We start from the raw sequence: 20,524 nt of genomic DNA, 5'->3' as shown, positions 1-20,524 counted from the left end.
AAAAATAAGCGAGTCAAGCAAGGATGGCCCAAAGCAAAAAGAAGACTACAAAGAAAGCCGTCCAGGGTGGTTTGAAGAGGACAAAGGTGGGATCCATCCGCCGCTGCTTCCATCTCCCACTTGGCCACTCTTCCCCATCCATTCATTTTTTTCTCTAATATAAAATTAATTTAATATAAATTAAAATATTAATTACAACTATAGTCTCTCTCTTTTTTTATAATCATTTAATATTAAAATTTTCGAACTCACCAGCCCTATTAATTCAGATTCGCATAAGTAAAAAAATATTTGTTGTCAGGGATTTCTCCATTTCTAGGGTTTGAGTCCAAATCCTTGATTAGGAGTGAAGTAATCTCATTCATTCACTATATCCACCGGCAGTAACGGCGGAATCATGATTTAAAGTTTATGAATTCAGAATTTTAATTTTTTTATATTATTGGATTCTAAATTAATAATTTATAGATATAATAACTTTTAAAGAGAAATATATATATTAGAATTATAGGATTTGATCAAACCCGTAACTCGAACACTAGCTCTGTGCTGGTTGGTGGTGTCTCTCTCATCTTCACGTTTTTCTCTGAGTAGCATTAAAGCATGGTCAACACTTTGATATCCTTAACCATGATTAAGTTTTGTACACCTCACAAATCAATCAAACCACATCTAACCCTACCCACATAAATCTAAGCAAGGTTTTCATATAATACTAAAATATATTCCTTCATTATCATTTTTTTTTATATAAAAATAATACACTTGTAAAACATGAAAGCCATGATTTTCTACGCACCCCTAATACAACTTGCTTCTAATTTCCTAAATATTGACTTCTTATAAACATTAGTAATAAATAATTCTCATTCATTTTACACAATTTTTATAATTTACAACTATTTACTGTCACCGGCCACTAATATTATCCGCTTTTTTATTTTTTATTATTTTGTGTCTCTAGATTTAGGATTTTGCCCGGGACTCGGTGGAAGCAGAATTTTTACTACGGAGATTCAAAAAATAAAAAAATTAAACACGCCAAGTACTAAACAAAAAATATGAACCAAGTTTTCAAGAAACAAAGAAGAATAAATGAGCATTTGTACTAAATTCGTTGACATAAATTTACATTAGTCTTACCTAATTGAGGATAAGGCTTAGTTTCTGTCTTATATACGTCAACATTTATAATTTATAAACAAGTTGATATGAAAATTTAGTTTAATCAGCTATATAACACGTTATTGTAGTATATATTTGTCAATTTAATTTAATGGTGTAAATTAAAAACCTATAAATTGTCATTACACAAAAAATGAACTCTTTTTTATAAAATTCTCGTTTCTTTTTAGACTAAAATCTAGCCAGAATTCAGACTCAAAACTAAGGAGTTTATATTGTTCTTACATTTCATTGTCAACGTCGATTAATTTCAAACCAAAGAATATATTACTAATAATTTTAACCAAAAAAAAAAGTATAAGAATCCATTTGTCAACTAACGTACTCTATCAGTAAATCTGCTTCTTTCAACGCTCTACTTAACAAGTTTATTTTACCACCTAATCATATTGGATTTAATTTGTATAAAATATTAGTATATTATTAGTGTATTTTAATATGTTGTAGTAAGTAATTTATTGTATTTTTAGGATACTAATTTAAGTTATTATAGATTGTTACATGTAATTATTTTTTATTATGACCTAATTGTGTAACATTAATATAATAGCGGAGCCAAGATTTTCACTAAAAAGAATTAAAATATAAAAAAGTATATAAGCATATATACATAAATAAATTACCTGGCTATACAATGCAATTTTCCGACGAAGTGTGTCAATCCTTAGACGAAGACGGTTCCGCTACTGCACTATCGGTATATAAAAATTAAACTCTACTAATATTTCTCTTTTAATAAAACCTGTAGTAGTTGAATAAACAAAAAATTTTAAATCCCTTATTATTTTAATACTTATATATTTAAACTTTAGGGTGAGAGAAAGAAATGACTGCGTTTATTTGAGTCTTTGTCCCCCTCTCTCTCCCCTCTCTCTCCCCTCTCTCTCTCTCCTTCTTCCTCCCTTCCCTTTCTTTGCACTCAAAAACCAAATCCCCATAGCACAAACTGCAGGCAACTCTTGTTTTCTAATCTCTATATTCAAATCTTGATATTAAAAAAAAAATTATCCCATCTTTTTTTAAGCCTTATATTTTTCCATTTTCCTCCACTTCCCTCTATTAAACAACAAGAAAAAAGCAGTTTTTTAAAATATTTTTCTTTTTTTATAGTTTTCTTGAATTTTCTTGTGTTTGTTGTACTTTTGATGTTTTGGTCAATATGGCTGGTTTGGATTTAAGCACTGCTTCTCATTTTGTTCATCAACTTCACCATCCATCTGACTTTAATCTCCAAAGACAACCTGATGATATTGAAGTTAACTACAAAAATCAATTTTCCGATGACCATCACCACGGCGATAGTGGCGGCGGTCACCAGAATCAAGGTTAGAGAGAACATACTTTTATTTATTTATATATTATATTTTCGGTCAACACGTCCCATCACCCTTGAAATCTTGAATCCAAGACCCTTTGTCTGGTATTATATTACATTGAGTTATGCGACACTCTCGTCGGGAGTGTCGTCGGGTAGGGTAAGGTCTGCGTACACTATATTCTCAGACCCTTCACCTGTGGGATTTTACTTTGTCGTTGTTGTTGTTGTTATGTATGCGATAGCCTCATCTAAAAATTTAAATTGTTGGAAAGAACATACTTTTATTTACTTAATTATGTTTTTACAGGTGAAATTGTTGGTCGGCGACCTAGAGGCCGGCCACCGGGGTCCAAGAACAAGGCAAAACCACCAGTAATCATCACTAGGGAAAGTGCAAATACCTTAAGAGCACATATATTGGAGATTGGAAATGGATGTGATGTTTTTGAGTGTGTTTCAACTTATGCTCGAAGAAGACAACGTGGGATCTGTATATTAAGTGGTAGTGGGACAGTAACAAATGTGACCATTAGACAACCTGCGGCAGCTGGTTCTGTAGTTACATTGCATGGAAGATTTGAGATTCTCTCACTTTCTGGTTCTTTTTTGCCTCCACCAGCTCCTCCAGGTTCGAGATTTTATGACCATCTCATCTAAAATCTAAAAATTTAAAGAAAATCAATGGCAGAGCTAATTAGTTCGACGAAGAGGGTTCAGTTGAATTCCCTCCGTCGAAAAATTATACCCTAATAATAGGGGAAAGTCAAACTTTTGTGTATATTTGTATATTTAATGAAGTCGGTTCCTTATGTTGTGACAATCTCATCTAAAAACTTATGCTGTTAGAGAAAATCAGTAGCGCACATAGCTAAGTTCAAATGTCCTGCTATTACTTGCTATCAGTTCTTCTTCCATCTTTTCTTTAGTCGAGGGTCTATTGGAAACAGTCTCTCTGAATCTTTCAAGATAGGGGTAAGGTTGCGTACATCTTGCCTTCTCATACCCCACTTGTGGGATTTACACTTTGTTGTTGTTGTTGTTGTTGTTGTACATAGCTAATGTCAATAAAGGCTTCCTTTGTCGAAAAATTATACTGTAATAATAGGGTAAAAACAACTTTTTGTATATCTGTATGTAATTGAATTTCCTTGACATAAGGAAATTAAAGTCTTAAATGTAGTGGTAAGAGGGGTTCAAGAATTATACTATTAGATATGGCATTCTTATTTTTCTATTGAATCCCTTTATTAGGATTCTTGGTTCCATAACCGATGAAAATACAGTTCTATTTACTTAATTATGTTTTCAACAGGTGCAACAAGCTTGACGATATTCTTGGCTGGTGGACAAGGACAAGTGGTAGGAGGAAGTGTTGTAGGGGAATTGATTGCTTCTGGACCAGTTATTGTTATAGCTTCATCTTTTACAAATGTTGCATATGAGAGATTGCCATTAGAGGAAGATGAAGGAAGTCTCCAAATTCAACCACAGGTATCACAAGTTTCTAGTGGCAATGGCCCTAATAGCGGTGGCGGCGGTGGTGGTGGTGTTAATAATAACCAATTTCCTGACCCTTCATCTGGATTTCCATTCTTTAACCTTCCTTTGAATATGCCTAATGGTCAGCTACCATTTGGAGTCTGAAAACTACTCCCTCCGTTCCACTTTACGTGACGTATAGTTTGCAGTACGAGAGTCAAGCTGACTAATTCTTGAAGATTAGAGTAATGGATGTTGAGTACTATCATTCAAAAGCTCAAGTCACGTTGTTTATATCGAATGAAATCGATGAAGAAATTAGGGTTCTTGAATCATAAAAAGGTAAGAGAATTAGTGTACCATGTTTGTACTAGTAGTCTTAGTGATTGTTGGACTTATTTTCCACTTCTATATTAGGGGGTTTTAATTTTTTTTTTTCTTGTTTATTGTTCTTGGTTTTGTAACTCTGAATTCTGAAAATACTTCTTCACTCTTTAATGTTCTGAAATGGTTTGAGAATGCAATCCTCATATTCACTTTTGTTGTCATGGGAGTAACACACACATATATATACTTATACTTACTAATTATAGTAGTGCTATTACTATAACTGATTAATTGATTTATGTGTCTCTTCATGTTTTTCTGTTTTATCAACCATAGATTATTATAGAAAGAAATACAATCTTTTGCCATTAGCCTAAGGAGATCTTAGATAGAAAGCCTATATATTACGGGTTCAAACCGTTGAATTAGTCCGTCAATGATGCTTGTATTAGGCCGGTTGGTTGCCTATATTACACTCCTTGGGGTGCAGCCCTTTCCAGGATCCTGCGTGAACGTCGGATGCTTTGTGCACCGGGTTGCCCTTTTATTTATTTTTAATAGTAACTAACTATACTTGAGCCGAGGGTCTTTCGAAAACAGTCTCTCTACTCCCTTTGGGTAGGGTTAAGGTCTGCGTACACACTACCCTTCCCAAACTCCACTAATGAGATTTTACTGGGTCGTTATTGTAATTAACTATCGCGAAACATTAAAAATTAAATGTATGTAATGGCAATAAACTTTTTAAGTAGTTCTTGTGCTGGATAAAAGCTCATGTGATGGGGTTTCTATTAATAACATGTCTTACATTAATGTTTGAGCTGAATTTTCTTGATTTTGCTACTAACTTTTTGGGAATTTGATCCCACTGGTCTTTGCTGAAAACAATGCTTATTTCTCTCAGCTAATTGACCTTTAGAAAAATGGCATTTTCATCTGAGACACATGACAAGTTTTCGGTACTTGTCTTTCTAATGTACACTCAATTAACCTACATCTCAATCTGAAATGAATTCAACGTCTACTATATTTATATAAAATAAAAATTTGACCTTATATATACAGCGTTATTTTTCTGGCAAAAGGGCTCGAATGAACCCTGTTATGTTCTTCTAGCTCCGTCCCCGTCTCTACCTCCTAGCTAGCTCATTATTTTCTTCCTTACTCTTTCTTTGTGTCATATGTGACATTATACTCCTTATTCAACAATGTAGCTAAGTTCATCTCCTTGTATATCAAGCACTATTCCCATTTTAATACATGGTTTCTGACGATCGAGAGACGAATCTAGGATCTAGACTTAACGAGTTCAATATAAGAACAAGCATATAATATGTATACATTTTAAGTTTCTTTTATTTTGCACATGATCATATAGATCGAGTTAAAAATAATGAATTCAGTTGAATCACATAACCTGTTTTTCCTTAATTAAGTAAGAAGTTGGTTATGAGTGAAATTTAGATTGTCAGTATTGAAAAACACAACTCCCATTGAAAAACACAACTCCCATTGAAAAACACAACTCCCATTGTTCTTCCTCTTGTGTTTGTTTTTTTCTTCTCTTCTTTGGGGGAGAGGAGAATATAAGAAGCCGAACCGGATCTAGGACAATTTTTTTAGGTTCAACTGAACTTATTGCTTTCTCCTCAAACCTTATTATACATATGCAAAAACATACTTAAAATGTGTAAGTATAATTAATTACGTACAATAAAATTACATTCATTCTTAACCTACCGACTCTAGATCTTGATTGCCTCCGTTAAGAAGAGGCCTCAAGTGTACAACATACTTTGTGAAATACGTGGGGCTTTTAATATTTCTAAAATGCAGATAATATTCTTCACCATAACCTTATATTAATCACTATTAATTAAACTGAATGATTCCATTTTGTCTTCCAATAAAGAAGATTTTCACTTAACAGTGGACTTTACGTCCTCAAGTAGAGCTTTATTCTCCACTGGGAATAAATTCAAAAGGAGCTATTGATATAAGAGATCTTTAATGCACTGAATTAGCTGTAAAAGATTCCTTAAATATGCTTAAAATCCATATTTTGTACCTCAAATATTCTTAAAATCCATATATTAATTGATCTCTTGAGGTCACGCCTATAGGCTTTAAGTTCAGATTAGTGGTGGGATTTGTTTGAAAATTGAAAGAATCATATTATATTATACAAGATGATAAAGATAGAAGTTAGGTATTTTAGTTATATAAATAGTTTTTACATATTTATTACTAGTATATATTCATTTTCGTTAAAAGATAGATTTCTGCTGGTTTCAACATCCTCTTTGGAGTCCCCATTAATTCAAATTCGTGCCGCATAAAACGAGAAAAGAGAAAGCATTTCTTACTAGAACTCACAAAATCTCTGGTAATTGAGAGATTTTATCCGTCTCATCACAACTCTTAGTAGTAAAGTTGTAGGAATTAATATTGATTTTATAGGAATGTATTGCAATTACTTATTTGCATTTTGTTATTTTGTCTTTAGAGGCTTTATAAGAATTTTGATAGAAGAGATCGTGCTTTCCTTTTTTTCTCGTACAAGAGATATTCATGATTTAAAGATTTTTAATTTCTATATACCGATAATGCACAAATTTTTATATCATCTGGCTGAAATGTCATATAATAATAGATGGATTTCGTCTATAGTAATTCTAATTTGATATTAAAAAAGAAAACAATAAATAACTTGTTAAATTTACCTGAAAGTATAAAATTCTTTACCATATCAATGTATTATATAAGTTAAACCCTAATCTAAAATGGAGATATCATCAATTTATTGTTGTTTTCTTTTTTCTTCTTTTTGATAATTATGGAAGGTGTTAGTGTTACATATTACTACAAGATTATATCCCCTAAATCAACCTTGATCTTGTAACACATGAACATAATAAATCTAAGAATAGATTGGTAGTATTTATTAATTAGATACCTCGCAAATGTACCTATAGAAATTTAGTCTACATTTGTTTTAAATAAAAAATGGCCACTTATCATTCCCTTATCTAACTTTTGCTAATTTTTATTTTCTTATAATCGTAGTGTTCGGGTTATTTTGCTCGCATCTGCATTAATTTTACGGGATACCTTCTATCTCTTTACAGCACATATACTAAGTAACTCTATTGCTAGAGCTTGTACAAATAAAATTCGCTTAATATTTTTACCTCCACTGAAATTTGAACGTGAGACTTTACAAATTATTTTGTTAAGGGGGTGGGTGGGGGTAGAAGTTGTTGCTTCCAATTATGAGTTGTTAGGACATAGATATCTTAGCTTACCAACTAAATTTGAATAAAATAGGGATGAATTATTTAAGGAAGACTTGAACTCAAGTTAATTAAATAGTTTTTTGTCTTTTTATAGGCTATTATTAAACTATCAAACAACTTGTTTAAAACTAAAAATAACCCAAATAAACTATAGAGCTGACCAAAAACATGTCTGATAGTGATCTATAAATTAAATTGTAAATTATAACCTCCATGCTTAGCCCTCCGTTTACTCAACAAGCTACTCTAAGTTTAACGATTATTTTAATGAATAAATTAGTGGCAATTAATTTATGTCCAATAACAATTATTAGGATTTGATTAGGCCATTATTCTAATTGAAATGACAACTTATTGTTATTAATATATGGCAATTAATATATGTTCAATATAGTATAAAGAATTTAAGCTATTATTGCAATTAACTTGTTATTTCAAGGTATGTTTCATTTATTATAGGTCAACATGAAACAAATACTTATTTAAATAGGATTATTTATCATTATCTTTTATATAATATGATTGTATAAAATCTTACATGGTCAGTGTATAAAACTTAAACCTCTTGATTATTTTGAAACAATATAAAATGCTTTTTGCAAATCTCAACTTCGTAATAAGACTTTACTACTTATAGTTTAAGTCAACTAGTATTTAACCCCTCTATATTTTTATATACTTTATTTTATTATAACTAGCTAAATTTTGATCTTTACCTCGACTTTATTCCTCCAAATTTTTCTTTATTTGACAAAGTTCCTTATTAATATATAGCACTTAATGCCATTAGCAGGCTAATAGCCCTAATAGTGGGAATATATATAAAGAATATGCCAAGGACAGCCAAATATTGAAGAGTTTATGATTACTTTAATTTGTCCAAAATTGGTAAATTATTAGATTTATTTGACCTATCATAATTGATATTAAGCCTATTATAGTGATCTAGAAAATAGAGTAATAACCTATAATAGCCGATTAAATTATGTTAATGGTATACAAAAATTATACACAGTAAATGTGTATAAATTAAATTCAATAAGAAACTATATATTCTGGCAAGAATGGTCTCTTCATTAATATATGCAGTCTGGAGTGCATTGCTAGGGTGGATATCTCTTTTTAGTCCCAATTAGAATTTTTCAAAAAGTTTATCTTTTTGCAAATATTTCTCTTCAAAGAAAGTGAAAGAGAGCTTTGGCGTCGTCATGTAATCAGGAGGTTATGTGTTCAAGTAGTGAAAATAATATCTTGCAGAAATACAAAGTAAGATTGTATATAGTAGACGTAACGTAGTTGGAATGTCCTTTTTTTATTATTAACTTTAGGAAAATTTAAAATTATCCATAGTCCCAATTATAGTTCGAAACAAAGAAAATGACTATTAGTGATTGTCGTGGGATGGATAGGATCCTTCCATCCTTAACTAGAACCTTTAACCAGTGGTCTCAGATCTGAGCCTTGCAAATATATGGGGGAAAATTCTGGCATAAAGCATTTTTTTTTCCTTTAATGGGCCTTACATAGCATGAGTCCTAATTAATCGGCTCCAAAATTGGTACCGAACATTAAATGAGAAACCCAATAAAGAAAGTAATGTATAAGTGCAATGCTCTAATTGCCCAACATTTAGACTTTTCAAAGTTGGAAACCTAGGACAATTGCCAAGGCAAAGAACCCAAACAAATTGATTGAAACCTCAAATCGCACAAAGGGAAAAGCCCAAATCAACTTTAGGAGTGAAAATAGCACGGGCTAGTCAGTTATCGGATTGGTAATTGAAAAATAGTCAACGTTTGCAAAGTCATTGAAAAATAGTCATTATTTTGCTGCAACACAAAAAGTTCCAGCATAATATACTGGAGATTGGTGCACTTGTGTATGAACTTCCAGCATATTATGCTAGAAATCTAGCACACGAAAAGTTCCAACATAATATACTGGAGATTGAAGCACCTCTATATGAATTTCCAGCATATTATGTTGGAAGTCCAGTATATTATGCTGGAAGTTCACATGTAAAAAATTCAAACTCCAGTATAGTATGTTGGAATATATTTCGGATTTTGAAAAGTATTTTCGTTCACATTTATCCTTACATGAAAAGTGGCTAAATTTTAATTATTTTTGAAACCGTGGCTATTTTTTAATTACCACTTGTAAATCTGGCTATTCTTTAATTTCACCCGCTTTAGGAGCCTCAAACAAGCCCATATACATTTTTGAAGGAACTTGTGTTCGTGTAAATATACAACGGCCCAATATTTTGGCCCATTAAGAAACCTTACTATGGTGCAGACCAGTTTTGGGAAAACTACGTAATATAGCCGCTCCAAAAAATAATAGCTAGCGAAATAAATGTGTTTTTGTATATTAATATATAATATACAAAAATTTACATATTTTATACATAATTAATATATATATATATATATATATATATATATATTGTGTATTTGACTAGCATATTGTGTAGTTATTTTTGCCAACTAACTAACTGTGTAACTTGCCTTTCATTTTTCCTCCATGATTTATTTGGTAGTCCATTTATTTCTCTCGTTTTTCAGACATATTACTGGTCTATTTTCATGTTTTCACACCAACGTGGTTGTTTGTTTACTATGCAATAGTAAATATTATTAAGTTGGACAGGAAATATGGTAAAATTGGGTTACTGAATCGTACGAAAGTATCATGTAAAGCCCCTACATGCTGAAACAAAGACACAGAAGGGATTACCTATTCTTAACGGGCAAAGCGAGCACTTTTATTCTGAATTCTTTAATTTAGAATGAATTAAATGTCCCCAAGTAGGATTCGATCTATGGCCAATCGGCTAACAGCCGACCGTTCTAGCACTAAGCTATTGAGGAATAACGGGAGATTTGGAGATTCGATCTCATAGAGCTTAACTCCCGTTCTCAATCCATGACTAATATGAGCTCGAAACTTCTTCATAATGGGTCTCTTACAACCTTCATTTCAGAGAAAACCTCAAAGTGGCTCTATTTCATTATATTTCATTAAAAAATAGGTTGCTATTTAGACATTTACTTGAATTCTGTTAAAGACATATGGTATATATGATGATGAATTTATTCAAATATTTACTAAAAATTCTGTTAAGAATATAGATGATATGATGATCATTTGTCTTTAATGATATCTCAATTTTTATTATCGTCATTTCTATCAACATGTGAAAGAAAAAAAAAATATACCGAGAAGCAAAATAATTAGAGATTCCTCATTGTTATACAATTACTTGCCATTATGAATGCAGAAGAGAATTATAAAATTGACATAAATATCCAAATATTTATCTTTGAACTGATCTAGGAAGTAAGAAAAAACAAGCAAGAGAGACACAATAAGAAATACCATTAATTTGATGAAAATAACATAGAGGAGCAATAAGATAATATTACTTGCCAATTAGTATACATTTCTTTCTAAAATAATCAATTTTTGTCTTTCTTTATACAAGAGGATAGAGATAAAAATGTGTTAGACTTGAAGAAAAAAAAGAAGGAAAAAAAAACATAATACCTTCTTGTTAATCTATGTAAATTTCTCCTCATCATACGAAATGGACCTATAGACAATCTAAGTAAAATTCAATCTACTTCTAATATCGAATCAGGATCGTATTTTATTCTTTTAATAACTATCTTGAGCGTAGAAGTCAATAATTTCCTTGAGATTAAGCTCAAATAAAGAAGAGAAATCATTTTGCATCAACCACAACATATGCTCAAACAAGATAGAATCCACATCCACAAAAATCACTTTGTTTTCTTTAATATTCTCATTTACTTTCCCTTTATCTTCTTTTTTTCTCACCATTTCAATCAAAACCCTAAAAGGGCTTTCTTCCAATACACATGGCTCCACCAAGAATTCTCTCTTTTCCTTCCCCACAACTACAGTCACCTGATCAGTATTTGAATCTCCATAACCATTTTCAGATAGTGATTGGTAGCCTAATCGGCCTGAACGACGCCTTTTCAAGATTGATACTGGAATTATGCAATCCATAAGGTGGATTTACAAAGGCTCTAGCTAGGAAATTTGTATATTTAGCTAAAATACTTGTATGAGAATTTTTTTTGATATTTTTTGAAGGTGTTGGGACTTGGTTATAGTTGTTATTTGACTTGTTGTGATAGATGAAGAGTTGTTGAATGAGGGTATGGATTGAATTGGCCAGCCAAAGGGTTAATAAAATGTGTATATATAAAGACAACATATAATACAATTCTATTGTAGATGATAGGAATATGGAAAGTGACAGACAATTTGATAAATGGAAAAGCTACTAGAGCTTGTGAAAGATAGTTGTGACAGGTTTGTCATTGGTGTGAATTAGTCCCTATATATCTTAAGTTTGAAACATGTCACATGCATGCAAGGCTATACTAGGCAATTTGGGGTAGTTAATTTTACCGCAGAATTCAGGATTTGAAATTTATGAGTTTTTACAGCAATCTCAAATTAATATATGTAATAATTACCAATTCATAGTAAAATATGTATAAATATTTAGTTAATTTCTTAATACATATAACAAAAATACTACGTTCATGTGAACTCATATATAACATTAAGCTAGTGTTTGGCCATAGATTCTCAAATTTATTTTGAAAAATCTGATTTGGGTGAAGTTTGGTTTGAAGATGAGAATGTGTTTGGACATAAGCTTTCAAAACATATTTCACTTCTTTTTTTGAAAAAATATGAATAGTGACTTATACCACAAGTTCTAAAAATTATCACAAATACCCAATAGTACATTTATCTATAACATTCATTATATTATCGCAAACTATAGTCCTGAACATAAATAAATTTGGTACAAAATTATTATTTTTATGATGAACTACATAATACATTATCAGATGACCGAGAAGACGAAGCATCATTATTACAAAATAATAAATTGTAGGTTCTTTTATAAAATACAAAATTTTGGGGTAATTTTAAAAAAATGTAATAGTGATATTTTGGGGAAAAACCAGCTCTTGAGGTGGTTTTAGGATTTGGGTTTTGGGAATTCGTCAAAATATAGATAAAATCTATGGCCAAATACGTATTTGTCAAAAAAATCCTAAATATATTTTGACGAAATTTATGGTCAAACGGGTCCTAAGGATCAGCCCCTGGCCAATTTCACATCAATTGTCAAATTATATGATTATAGTTTTAATTTTTTTTCACGAGTCGAGCGCGTGAAAAAAAATTCTTATAATGAATGGCAGTGAAATTTGAACTTAAGTTAGAGAAAAATGCTTAGACATTGTTTAAGGAAACTTAAGTGGATATACAACTTTCCCCCCTCCCTCCCCCCCCCCCCCCCAAAAAAAAAAAAAAGGATATACAACTTTATCAGTTTCTGATACTCCAACTAATTCTTGGCCAATTAGCAACTGCAAAGAGTTAAGTTTCAACTAAATCAAACACCACCAAACTTTTGTGCACTACTTAGAGCATTACTTAGATTTTACTTTGATTCAGGGTAGTTAGTACACATGAATGAGCAATATCTGGTTCTTGATTTTGACTAAAGAATGGAGAATAATTACTCTTATAGAATAAGTTTAGTGGTAAGTACACGTAGCCATCTGCATTAAATTTGGTACAATTGTGGTATTAGAAGTTACTGGTTCATGGCTTTGACAGCTAGAAGACAACTTACGGATTCGATCGAACTCAAAAAATATATTCTAAATTTTGTATTTGCGTTAGGGACAAGGTGGGAGTGGCCTCGGGGGAGAACAAGTTGCTGAAATCGAGGTTGCAATAGTTCGAGCATGTGAAGAGGAGAGACATAGATGCAGGCCTGAGGAAGGGTAGGGGTAGGCCAAAAAAGTATTGGGAAGAGGTGATTAGGCATAACATATCATTGCTTCACCTTACCGAGGACATGACCTACTATAGAAAGGTGTGGAGGTCGAGGTTAAGGTGGTAGGTTGACAGGTAGTTGTGAGTTTCTCCTATGCTTACCAGTACTACTAGTACTATTTTTATATTCTCTTATTCCTGGTTCTTTATTACTTGTGTCATTAGCTTCCATTATCCTATTACATTGTTGTTGTTATTGCTTGTTGCTTTATTTTTACTATTCCTTGAGCTAAGGGTCTATCGGAAACCAGACTCTCTACCTTTATAGGGTAGGGGTAAGGTCTGCGTATACACTACTTTCCCCAGACTCCACTTATGGGATTAAACTGGGTTTATTGTTATTAATAAGTTAATTATATATACACAAAATTCAAATTTAAAATTCATTTATTAGTACTTGAAGTCGTTATAGAATTCAAAGCACATAAAATTTAAATCTTGAATCCGCCTTTGATTGACACCACCCCTACCAGACACCAACTTGGCCAGGTTGAAGTTGAAATTTTGCTTGACTCAAACCTAAATCACCAATTGTTTTGTCACTGTTTTCCAGCATATTTTGATATTTGGCAGAGATAATTATTATTTTCATTTTCCAACCAACCTGACTATTGACTAGTTGATAGCTTCTGCTTATTAAATGTGTTTTCTTCTTTATTTTTCCGTATTTATTAGTCCAGATGTATATTTGAACCTTTTCCCAAAAAAGGAAAGTACTAAATATAGCAATTACAACAGCAAATTTATCATGCATACCAGCTTCTCATGACTAAAAAAGGGGGCAGCCCGTGCACTAAGCTTGCGCTATGCGCGGGTCCGGAGAAGGACAGAACCACAAGGGTCTATTATATGTAATCTATCCTGCATTTCTGCAAGAGGTTGTTTCCACGTCTCGAACACGTGACCTCCTACTCACATGGCAACAACTTTATCAGTTACACCAAGGCTTACCCTGCATTTCTGCAAGAGGTTGTTTCTACGTCTCTAACCCGTGACCTCATAATCACATGGTGGCAAATTTATCAGTTACGCCAAAGCTCCCTTTCACCAGCTTCTCATGACTAAAGTCTTAAATTAGCAAGTTCTAAGTGAAAGAAAAGAGGGCAAACTTCTAATTGGAAATAGAAGAATTATTATAGCAGAAATAGTAATTGCATTGAGACCTAATCAACTCAGTTTATGACTACCATATCTAACAAATACCTAGAAAAGAAAGTTATAAAATTGGTTTGGCAATCAGAGAATAAGTAAATACTCAAACCACACAGTCACCTAAAATATACTAAGACTAAGGTGGTGAAGAAACCATGACTTGACTTTCTGCAAATTAGCCATGCCTTTTGACCTATCCTACAACTGATAAACTAAAGGGTGAAGACCAAGCAAGGAAAAAGAAGAAAAAAGAGAGATAATCAAGCTTAAGTCAAAACTCGATATGACGGCTATAATCTGCTGCCTATGATCAGTCGCGGATCAAGAAGTCAAATACCCTTGGGATCGTCGTGTCAAGTGAAGGAAGCATTTTCACATTGTTTGGCCCCAGTACGTTGGCATACCGTGGATTGGTTGAGCAGCATTACCGAAAGGTCCTTGTTCGTGGCCGAGAGGACTGCCACCGTTCTCATCCGATGAGTCGCTTGAGGCACCCTGGGAAGGAGAGCTCGCCTCGGTGACCGGAGCACCAAAATTCAACATATTGGAAGGTGGAGGTGGAGATGGTGCCTTAGACTTGGGCTTTTTCCCTTCCGCAATAAAGCTACCCACAACCACCTGGTAGTGAAGAAGAAGCCGTTAGCAAGTAACACGATATGCATACAGCGGCATGCGGATTTTTCACAAGTGGAGTCGACATTTAAAGAAGACTAGAAGAGCGCAAACACGCAAATCAACTGTGTAACATTATAACATCTTCAGTTTTTGTGAAGGGGCTTTATTTAGCCTATTGGTTTAGTCGAATCTTATTTCTAGAGGTCAGGGTTCGGTTTTGTACCACCTTTATTTTTTAAGAAAAGAGGCTAAAAATACATATGCAGGTTGAGGTTCGAACCCCTAACCTCTATTTAAGCAAATGAAACGCTTGACCAGTGGACTAGGAAGCACTATTCATTGAGCAGTGTCTTTGTACATTATTTGTTCCAACTTTTTGCACATTATTATATGTAAATTTAGTAAAATTTTCCGATGAAGAGGCAGTTAGAATAGCACCTGTACCGGAGTGGCAGCCATAAGCATTCCTGCAACTCCACCGCCCAAAACTCTACCATCTGGCCCAGATAGTGACACGCTTAGACCACCTGTTCTGCTACGACTACCATTACTTTCTGAAAGCAAGAACGAACCTGATAACGAGATGATTTCAAATCGGCCCTGCATATAAAGAGTAACACCATGTTCGATGACCAACGCCAAAAAGGTATGTTAGAAGACAATTGGTATACATGCAATCATCAGCATTAACATACAGCAGACACTTCACAACTTTTGCAATAAACGCACATCAAATTACTTGTGAAATATGCAATACATAAGATAGAGCCATCAAGACAATCCCATTAACTGAAAATTAGTATGGAAAATCGTTCCAGATAAGTTTATTACTCAGAACTACCCAAAGCAATGGTTTTCCATTGTAGCAGCTCTCATTTTTTCTCTCAGTCTCTTCTTTTGGATAAGATTGACAACGCATGAGTTGATGTCAACATAACAAAACCACAAGGTCATCCGTCATAAAATAAAACGATCAGATACACCTAAACTCGTATTAACCAACTACTGCAAAAATGACATTTCAAGGGGAATAATTATGCTTCATACATGAAGAAGAAGTCTCTGACATCAACAACAACAACAACAACACTCCCAGTATATTCCCACAAGTGGAGTCTACAAGTGGAGTCTGGAGAGAGTAGTGTGTACGCAGGCCTTACACCTACCTAGTGAAGGTAGAGAGATTGTTTCCGGTAGACTCTCGGCTCATAAAGGTGAGAAGAAAGACCAAAAAGGGAGAAAAAGAAGCCTCAACTGAGTTCATTCTTTTCGTGTGGGCTTAACACCATCTGTTGAAGGTTTTATTGTGTTTCATCCTGCTTCAAGTACATTCATGGCTCCTATACAAACACTTCTAACAGAAAGAGAACTACCAGCCAAAAGGCTGTAACATATACAATTATACATAGGCTAATTAAGAACTACTACACATGCAACAGCATAAGGCAACAGAAAAGGCAAGTGTCTTGAAGCTGAAACTCATACAAACCTCATAGGTCACAGTGCCACCACCCATTGCAGGTTGGCGAAGGGTGACATTAGATACAGCTCCATTTGCAGATAGAATACAAACTGCCCGTGGTCCTTGCTGTGAGAAAGCCATTACCTTTGACGATATGTCCTGCGTCCAAGGTAACAGATTCGCAATCATAAAGAAAACTCAACCAAAAATTCACAAGGCTGGGACTTCAACTAAAGCCAAACTTAAACAAGAAGTTTGATTATAGGTAAGATATAAATATTACGTATTAGTTCCATTAGACTTTTTATTGTTAACAAATGGAGCTGTGAACCCCACAAAATTTCAGTTACCATTCACCATAAACAACAACTGATGCAACAACATGCGCGATTTAGATATGGTAGCACCTTTAGTAAATACAAAAACCAGGTGCATGGGTTTTAAAGAAATTCACCACCAAAAGACGCTCCATATCCCACTTTAAGTTTAACCTAGATCACCAAGATACTACCTCTGTTTAAAGTTTAAACCTTGAAACCCACAAGCAAACAATCTAATGGAAGCCAACTCTGATAACATCTAATCAAAAAGCTGAAAATTACAACCTCCAAGTAATTCATTAACATGTTTGAGATATAAGGATGCATAGGAAGGAAAAAAACTTAATGCAACTAAAAAAGAGAAGTCAAGACGGAAGAGCCAAGATCTTGCCTGTACAAATAAAAGGAAAGAGACTAATGATGATTGGAACGAAGAACACACAAATGAAACTCTGATGTCTGACATGAATTAACAACAGTACCTTATTTAGCTCATGAAAGACAAAAAGGTAAAATTTTCAATTTCCAACTTACAAAAGATCCAAAAAATATCTCATCCTTCCAAACCACTGTATTGCAACTCGGAAACGCTGCACAAAATCATACCTTTATTTCACCATTAGAAACTCCATCAAATATTGTATATTGGTTCTTTTAATTCATCCTAGAATACTTGTCCATCAATCAGTTATTGGCGTATCAACCCAAAAGATTAAGAAGGAAGCCAACGAAAAACTATATACAGAAGTATACTGAATCTTCATTTTTCTCTAATAAGAAACTTGAGACTCTAGCCGTGATAGAACAACAACATACAGCACAAAAAATATGCAGACTCATGCATGTGTAAAATACATAGGTTAATCAGAGTTTTGTAAAACATGCTGTAAAAAATTGCATGCTTTACCCCAAAGATCAATAAGCAAAAAGATATTTTACCTCGCCAATATTCACAGTGATTAAATGTGGTGTGAAGCCAAATCCAACTGCACCTATCAACCATCAAGAAACCCAATAATCACTATGTTGCAGGTGCTAAATTGGTAAACACAAACCTCTGTCACAAAACGTTTGGCACTTTTCACTTCCCAAGATTTTTTTCAATTGACCAAACTTTGACCAGCATCTTAAGATTTTTATTTCACCCTTTTCCTACAAGAATTGCAACTTATAGTACTTTGCATATCCACATACTAAATTTTAATTTTTCAAATTTAAATTTTTCCAATATATTTGGCCCCTAACCAGACTCATAAGCAAATAGTGCCAAATAAATTGGGACATAGGGAAAGGTTGAGGAAATAAAAAGGCAGTACAAAAGTTTAGCAATAATAAGCATATGTATTTCCAAATGAGTTTTTAACTTTTATGCGTTGATAGTGAATGGCAGGTTAACTACATGTAACCATCTATAAAAAGTGGGGATTAGGAACCCGGAAAAATAAGGCTTACCTACTACAACAACTTGAACTACACTAATATAGTAAAAATCTTTACATTATCAATGTAAATAAGTTAAATCCTTTCCAAATGAAGTTAACTTCTATGCATTGACAGTGTAAATGTCAGGTTATCTACATGTAATGTAACCGTCCATAAAAAGTGGGATTATGATACTTATAATCCCAATGTATCATATTAGTAACCTAAAAAATAAGGCACGTTACCTAATACAAAAAAAGGCAATCCTAAAATATTGCAATGATAAACAAAATTATTTTCCAAATGAGTTTCAACTTCTATGTATTGATAATGTAAACCCTCCATAAAAAGTGAGATTAGTAACCTGCAAAATAAGGCAAGTTACCTGCCACAACAGATTATTCTTTACATTATCCGTGTATATAAATTAAGTTGTTTGCATTACCAATGTATATAAGTTAAATCATTTCCTAATTAGAAGCTCAATACATAATTTGTTTTATGACGGTGAGGTGTGCACCCTTCAACTATTCCACCAAGTACCTGCTACCTCCCACCAGCACAAGTATGGAGTAACTCTACCCTCCAAGGCTTAGGCAAACGCGAATAAATCACTACTATTTTTTGTCTCTACTAAGATTTAAACCTAGATACATAATTAAATCAGCTAGATACATAATTAAAGCAATAAAGAAGACAAATATATACCAAAAGCTTCTACTTGTTTCTTTCCCGAGCCAGGAGGCCTCCCGCGGGACTTCTTAGAAGGGTTCTCTCCATTATTACCAGCAGCAGCAGAATCTGTATGACTCACCACTGAAGGAATTTGAGTAACTGGATTAGGAGAAAGGCCTAAAGCAATGTTATTATTATTATTATTATTATTATTATTATCAGTAGAGTACTTTCTGGGCCTGCCTCTTTTCTTCTTAGCAGGCTCAATGCTTAAACCTAAAGCAGCAGATGATGATCCATCAGAGTAATCAAGATTGGGTTTTGGGTTTGGTCCAGAAACTGAATTGAAGGGAAATTGTAAGTTTTGTTGTTGGGATTGTTGCTGCTGCTGCTGGATATTGTTGTGTGTGGGAAAGGTGGGTTGTTTTTGTTGGTGGGGTTGGTGGGGTTGGTGGAATTGGGGTGGTGGGGGTGGGGGTGACACCATTGATCCATGGGCATGTGGGGGTGGTGGTTGGTGGTGGGGTGGTAGAGATTGAAGGTGGGGTGGGTGGTGAAGTGGTGGGGGTTCTTGAGAATCCATAGACAAAAAAGAATATACTGATGCAATGTGAAAAGGGTTTTTTTTTTTCACAGTGAAGTTTGGATTTTGTTGTGCGTGTGTTGTGGGGGGCTAAGGTTTTGGGGGGTGGGGGGGGTTGTCTACTGAAAACTCTGTTTGAGAGAGAGTGTGTAGTGTGAAAAGAGAAAAAAAGGAGGAAAGGAAAAGAAAAAGGAAAAAGAAAGTGGAAGGAGAAAAAGGGAAAGAAAGTTTGGAATATTAGGGTTTTTATGAATTAGTTTAAGTTAGAATTTGAGGGGTGAAAGGGGAAAGAAGGTTGTTTGGAATTTTAGGGGTCATTTGGTATGCGAATAAAATTATCTGGGATTATAATTCCTAAATTAATTTATCCTACCTGAAAGGTAAGATAAAATAATTTCAAATTTGACGTGATAAGGTGGGATAAGATATTCATAATTAAGTGTGAGATTAAATATATATTATATTTGATTGACGATATAAATTTATCCCACGATAAATTGGGATAAATTTATATCGTCAATCAAATACAATATAAATTTAATATCATACCTTATCCTACTTTGTCTCGCTTTATCATGATCAAAGAACCCTTAGGATTTTATGAATAAGTATAAATAATTAGAAGTTTCGATTTTGAGCTCTAAAAATAAAAAACTTTCTCATAGGAGTCTTTCTTCCAGGAATGGGTCTTATGCGAATTTGGGTTTAGTCGGATTACTGTGTTTTCGACACTTGATGTATAAATATTGGAATTTTTACATTCCTATTCCATATAGGAAACTATATTAC

At 33.4% G+C, this 20,524-nt stretch overlaps 3 protein-coding genes across 3 annotated transcripts; 1 reads left to right on the top strand and 2 right to left on the bottom strand.

Annotated features, from left to right (window-relative positions):
- The first annotated feature begins 2,020 nt into the window (after positions 1–2,020).
- On the top strand, positions 2,021–4,352 carry LOC104214457 (AT-hook motif nuclear-localized protein 23). Its single transcript, XM_009764119.2, has 3 exons — positions 2,021–2,510; positions 2,811–3,131; positions 3,816–4,352. The coding sequence occupies exons 1-3, from the start codon at positions 2,345–2,347 to the stop codon at positions 4,145–4,147; spliced, it is 819 nt and encodes a 272-aa protein (XP_009762421.1). The 5' UTR covers positions 2,021–2,344; the 3' UTR covers positions 4,148–4,352.
- Positions 4,353–10,969: 6,617 nt separating this feature from the next.
- Positions 10,970–11,828, bottom strand: LOC104214456 (uncharacterized). The gene has a single exon (XM_009764118.2). The coding sequence runs from the start codon at positions 11,641–11,643 to the stop codon at positions 11,266–11,268; it is 378 nt and encodes a 125-aa protein (XP_009762420.1). The 5' UTR covers positions 11,644–11,828; the 3' UTR covers positions 10,970–11,265.
- A 2,787-nt stretch (positions 11,829–14,615) lies between these two features.
- LOC104214459 (AT-hook motif nuclear-localized protein 10-like) lies at positions 14,616–19,831 on the bottom strand. The gene is made up of 5 exons (XM_070165396.1): positions 19,186–19,831; positions 17,995–18,047; positions 16,763–16,894; positions 15,712–15,873; positions 14,616–15,276 (listed from the first exon to the last, which is right to left on the bottom strand). The coding sequence occupies exons 1-5, from the start codon at positions 19,733–19,735 to the stop codon at positions 15,031–15,033; spliced, it is 1,143 nt and encodes a 380-aa protein (XP_070021497.1). The 5' UTR covers positions 19,736–19,831; the 3' UTR covers positions 14,616–15,030.
- Positions 19,832–20,524: the final 693 nt, after the last annotated feature.

Source organism: Nicotiana sylvestris, chromosome 12 (genome assembly GCF_000393655.2).
Source record: "Nicotiana sylvestris chromosome 12, ASM39365v2, whole genome shotgun sequence".
Classification (NCBI taxonomy): domain Eukaryota; kingdom Viridiplantae; phylum Streptophyta; class Magnoliopsida; order Solanales; family Solanaceae; genus Nicotiana; species Nicotiana sylvestris.
This window is presented reverse-complemented; position numbering and strand designations above follow the sequence as displayed.

What these genes read in the sequence shown, in the direction of transcription:
- LOC104214456 (XM_009764118.2), bottom strand. Translation starts at nt 11,643, where the DNA reads ATGGATTGCATAATTCCAGTATCAATCTTGAAAAGGCGTCGTTCAGGC.
- LOC104214457 (XM_009764119.2), top strand. Translation starts at nt 2,345, where the DNA reads ATGGCTGGTTTGGATTTAAGCACTGCTTCTCATTTTGTTCATCAACTT. An exon ending in CGGCGGTCACCAGAATCAAG is followed by an intron (nt 2,511 to 2,810) that starts GTTAGAGAGAAC and finishes ATGTTTTTACAG; the next exon opens with GTGAAATTGTTGGTCGGCGA. An exon ending in GCCTCCACCAGCTCCTCCAG is followed by an intron (nt 3,132 to 3,815) that starts GTTCGAGATTTT and finishes TGTTTTCAACAG; the next exon opens with GTGCAACAAGCTTGACGATA.
- LOC104214459 (XM_070165396.1), bottom strand. Translation starts at nt 19,735, where the DNA reads ATGGATTCTCAAGAACCCCCACCACTTCACCACCCACCCCACCTTCAA. An exon ending in TCACTGTGAATATTGGCGAG is followed by an intron (nt 16,895 to 17,994) that starts GTAAAATATCTT and finishes CCTTGGACGCAG; the next exon opens with GACATATCGTCAAAGGTAAT. An exon ending in GTGGCACTGTGACCTATGAG is followed by an intron (nt 15,874 to 16,762) that starts GTTTGTATGAGT and finishes CTTTATATGCAG; the next exon opens with GGCCGATTTGAAATCATCTC.